The sequence below is a fragment of the Rhagoletis pomonella genome, unplaced genomic scaffold, assembly GCF_013731165.1.
Source record: "Rhagoletis pomonella isolate Grant_MI unplaced genomic scaffold, Rhpom_1.0 Rhpom_scaffold_00013, whole genome shotgun sequence".
Taxonomy (NCBI): domain Eukaryota; kingdom Metazoa; phylum Arthropoda; class Insecta; order Diptera; family Tephritidae; genus Rhagoletis; species Rhagoletis pomonella.
The window spans coordinates 14,012,905-14,018,141 of NW_023458567.1; the positions used below are offsets into that span (position 1 = coordinate 14,012,905).

General features: G+C 45.0%; 1 protein-coding gene across 1 annotated transcript in view; it reads left to right on the forward strand.

The window, feature by feature from the left end:
• Positions 1-3,916, forward strand: part of LOC118748361 (putative mediator of RNA polymerase II transcription subunit 26) — a gene marked incomplete at its 5' end in the record, with an annotated part of 5,814 nt that extends 1,898 nt beyond the window's left edge. Inside the window, 3 exon segments of the mRNA XM_036482734.1 lie at positions 4-958; positions 1,077-1,198; positions 1,823-3,916. Of these exon segments, the coding sequence (XP_036338627.1) occupies positions 4-958; positions 1,077-1,198; positions 1,823-3,916 (3,171 nt within the window).
• Positions 3,917-5,237: the final 1,321 nt, after the last annotated feature.

Below are 5,237 nucleotides of genomic sequence, written 5' to 3' on the forward strand. Positions count from 1 at the left end.
CAGCAGCAGCAACAACAACAACAACAGCAACACCCGCAGCAACAACAACAGCCGACACAGCTGCAGCAAGAGACTGCCATCAAACTGCCCTCGCATTTGGTTAACGGTACAATACTTAAGACTGCACTCACGAATCCCAGCGAAATCGTGCATTTACGCCATCGGCTCGATTCGGCGGTGAGCTCGTCGAAAGATCGGCAGATCTCTTACGAACACGCGCTGGCCATGATTCAAACGCTCATCGACTGTGACGCCATGGAAGACATTGCCACACTGCCGCACTTCTCCGAGTTTCTCGAAGACAAATCGGAAATCAGCGAGAAACTCTGCAATATTGGCGACTCCATTGTGCATAAGCTGGTGTCGTGGACGAAAAAGCTGCCCTTCTACTTGGAGATACCCGTCGAGATACATACGAAGCTGCTGACAGACAAATGGCATGAGATACTCATATTGACGACAGCTGCATACCAGGCGTTGCACGGCAAGCGCACCACACCCAGCACCACGACGGCGGGCAGTGGCGGCACTACAACGGCGCACGCTTCGTCTACCACCAGCTCGAGTGGCCGCTCTAGCGTCGGTGCGCCGCCACATTCGCCTGCCTCTGCCAATCATCACCACAACCATCCTACGCATCATATGGCCAGTTCGCCGCATGCGGCGAGTAGTAGTATGAATTTGCCACATCATCACCACCATCAAATGCACGCAGCCGCGACACCACCACCACTGCAGAAGGACGATCCGGAGTTTGTGGACGAAGTGAATGCGCATCTAAATACGTTGCAGACATGCCTCACCACGCTGATGGGTCAGCCCATAGGCATGGAACAGCTAAAGTTGGACGTTGGTCACATGGTGGATAAGATGACGCAGATCACGATCATGTTTCGGCGCATCAAACTCAAAATGGAGGAATACGTTTGTTTGAAGGTGTATATTTTGTTGAACAAAGGTGAGTAGGGAAAATGTGAAGTGTGCAACGAGTTTTCCATGCTACAATAACAACTAATTGCATTTGTTTGTGTGCTATCTTTCTCCCCCTCTTTGCAATGCGTATTTTCCATTTTTAGCAGAAGTGGAACTGGAGAACATACAGGAACGTTATGTACAGGTCTTACGCACCTATTTGCAACACTCCTCGCCGCAGAATCCGCAAGCGCGACTCACTGAGCTGCTGTCGCACATACCAGAGGTAAGTTTTGGATGCCGTGAGTAGAGAAATGCGCGCTTTTCGCTAGGTATCGCGACGATAAGGCTGACTCTGGCATATCCGCAAGCCTAGTGCGTTTGTCAGTTTGGTAAAATGTAAGCGAATGTCAATAAGGTGCTCTTTAATATCCGCCGCGATAGCACTGTAGAAAACTCTTCTAGAACCTCTGATGATCCATAAGTTTTGTTGTGCTGTTTAATCAATGAATTCATACCAACTAATTTAATCAGGCATCTTAGGTGCTTAATCTAGGTTGATTAGACTTCGGGGAAAATCCTGCATGAGAAGGAAGTTCTAGCCTTTCGTGAGTTCCATAAAAGTTACTACACAACAGGATCTCGAATTCTCTTACTCCCAGTACTGCTTCTCTTGCCATAAGCAGATGTAAAGGTCGAAGGAATAAAATGGTTTCCAGGCTCTGGGTATGGATCGGAGATTAACTGCCTTGCTACAAAGGGCGTTGATACATACATCCTACGCACATAGTTTTATATGCTAATTGGGGTATCAACATTCTCTTCTTCTTATCCAGATCCATAATAATTTTTACTTTTAAATTTTTTTTGAGCAAAGTAACTCACAATTACTCTATTTCTCTCCCATCAGATCCAAGCTGCTGCTAGTCTATTGCTCGAAAGTAAAATGTTCTACGTTCCCTTCGTTTTGAATTCGGCCAGCATAAGGTAGCAAATGCTTGAACGTGGACTACTGCCGATCGATGATGATCCGCCCAAGGGGTTGATGATGATAAAACAAATACAACAGCAGCAGCAACAAAATCAAGAGCAGCCTGATGACGATGAGGAAGAGCAAAATGCAGAGCAACCGCAACAACAAAGCAACCTAATGAAAGCGCGAAGGCGCGCAGCCACGGAAATGGCTGAGCGCCAGCAAAGGCAGAGGGAGGAAGATTTAAAAAAGCAGCAACAGCTAACCCAGCCACAGCAGCAAGAACAACAACAGGAACAGCAGCAGCGACAGGCAAGGTTTTGTTTACCCACGCTGGAGTTGCCAAGAATCAAGGTGGAGGCCGTGCAACAGCATCTGCGCTATTCAATGGAGGAGGACGAAGATGACGAGGAAGAGGAGGAAGAATTGCGAAATATGGCGGAACAGCATGAGCAGCAACAACAGCGCGAACAAAGCGCTGAAGAAGAGCAGCTTAAGCGTCCAATGACGCGCCTCATAGAACCAACCACCTCCATATTGAAGACTTCACTGCTGGCAGGTGCTGCGCAAACATTGGCAACGTTGACGGCAGCTGCAGAGCAGGTTAGTCGAAGGGCGCAGTCGCCACAGGCACAAAGCGGCAGAGCGAGCGCAAACGCCGGTGCGGGCGCGCTGGCTGGCCGCCGATCGCCAGCGTCGGCGGCAGACAATAGTCTGATAGAGAGTAAAAGACTGCAAGCACAACACCAACAACAACAACAACAACCACCACTAAAACATCAACAATCAGAAGCACGCGAGCAAAACGCGCCTGTAATGCCTTACAAATCGATATTGCAAACAGCGCTTATGGGTGAGCGACCGCCAAGATCTTCGCCGCCACTGCCGTCGTCCGTACCAATTATTGTGCGTGCGCAACCAACAGCAGCGCAGCCACCGCCACCACATGTGATGAAAACAGCGGTGACGCTGGCGAGTCTCAGTGAAATCGCGGCCGCGCGCCAACAGCAGGAGGAGGAAGAGCGTCTATTTCGCGAACAACAGCAGCAAAGACATCAACAACAGCAGCATTTATTGTTACAACAAACACTGCCATTGAAGAAGAAGAAAAGTTTTTTGCAACAAAAGTTAACAGCCACTTGCAACATGCTGACAACAGCGGCAACGATATTGCAGCAGCAGCAACAACAGCAACAGCAACAACAACTGCCGACACATGCAACACTCCCGCAACAGCCACAAAATTCGATTACCATACTGCCAGTCAGCAACAACAACAATGCCAGCACAACTTCATCAGCAGCAACAACAGCGAAAATTCTTTTGAACAATGTAACAGTAAGTGCGAGCGGCGGCAGCGTATTGCGGTGCGTTTCGACTGCAACAACATCGCCAGCCGCCTCTACAACAACAACGGCGCGCACATCCGCCGCCTGTTTGAGTAGCGCGCGCTCAACGACAACATCGGCGCTGGGCAGCAGCAAAGCCAGAAGTACCACAGGCAATGCCAAAAGTGTTGCGACGAGCAGCTGCCAAGCGATGGCCACACAAACAATCAAAATACCAATGGTGCGCACAGCGACGGTAACGACGCAAACGCAAACCGAAGAAATGCACACAGCGACGGCTATGGCAACGCCAACAACAACAGCAAATTGTGAGAAGCAACAGCAGCAAAATGCGCCGTTAAGTACGCGCTCCACCAGCAGCCATGTAATTACACGCAAACTCAGCACTGCTTTGCATCAGCAGCAGCAGCAGCAGCGTACTGCGTCTAGCAGCAACACATCTGCAACATTACTATCACTGCCACACCAACAGTCCAGCCTAACGCGCCGTCCCTCACCTCATCGCCACACCACATTAGTCACTGCCACAACGAATGCGGCTACCACATGTGTCGCCGCCGCCGCCGCCGCCGCCGCCGCTCCGCCCACAACCACAACCACTGCCACAGTCACAGCCACCGCTGCCTCGCCCTCCACAGCTGTTACTGTTGTTGTTTTTAAAACATTGTTACCTGATGACTGAATTAATTAATTTTTAATTGTTAACAAAGCAAAAACACTAAAGCAAAAAAAAAATGAATTGCTGATGAAAGCTTTGGCAGAAAGCTTACCATGTGCGAATTTAGAATTGGAGCTCCCATATTCTCAACTCCACAACTCCATGTTAGCTGTTTTTGTTTACTATAATTATAGGTATTTGTATTTGTTCTAGGTTTTAAGTACATACATTAACTACTATTTAGCCACGCACTCGCACTATGCATGCTTCCTGCGCTAGACTACCGCTGCCCTTTGCTACAAAGCCCACACTGAAAATGATTTCGCAATTTATGGAGTTTTTTTTTAGTGAATTTTCTTTGATTTTCGAGTGAAATTATAGATTCCCATGGGAGGTGGTCAAAGGCTTGGTAAAAATTAACAAAAGTATCGTGAAAGTTCATTTAGGGCTCATGGGTTAGTGCTAGACTATTTTCAGAGGACTTAGGAATTTGGAATTACTAAAAGTTTCTTAAAAAAATTCGATCGTAGGTTTTATAAAATATTTTGTACAAATAAAATCCATCGGCTTTGAATTGTACACTAAACTGAGATAAAGTTTTTCGAGCGCAATTTTTTTTATAAATGAATTTTAGCCCATACTAATTATTCCTTGAACAAAAAAAAAATTTATAAACTTTTCATTGTTTGATGGCTTAGTGTGAACCCACAGCGAAGACGACAAAAATTTTATTTTGTCGGCCGCCAAGAAAACATTTCTGTATACCATTTGTGTCGTGTTACGACTCATTTGGAATGGGTTGAATAATAACAAGTAATGTACTCTTGCTCTATACGAAACAAACAACGTTTTGTTGTATTCGGTGTGGGCTCACACTTAGCTGGCCATTTTACAATAAAAAAAATAGAGCTTAATAAAATACCATTGAAGTAAAGTTTCAATTAATCGGGTGTTGTTTTAAGCCCAGACCAGTACTGTCTTAAATTGATGTAATTTTGTTAATATTCAAACGTTAATAAATTTATATTTTGAAACTTTGTGTGACAATTTTAGTTAGCCACCTCAATTTGCATGTTTCTACATATTTATTTGCTACTCAACTTTATCTTGTTTTCAGTTGTTATTTTTAAGTGAATTTTTAGTAGATTTTTTTTAAATGTTCAACACGGTATCTTCAAGAACTTTTATTTCTTTTGGGTTCTTACTTTTCAAATAATAGTTTATTCGAAAAAAAAAATTAAATTTATTTTTTTTTTTTGTACATTTTCTTTTTACTTGAATTTATGTATTTGTTTTTTCGTATTCACTATTTTTTAGCAGAATCATTTAAAATTTTTTTAGTTCC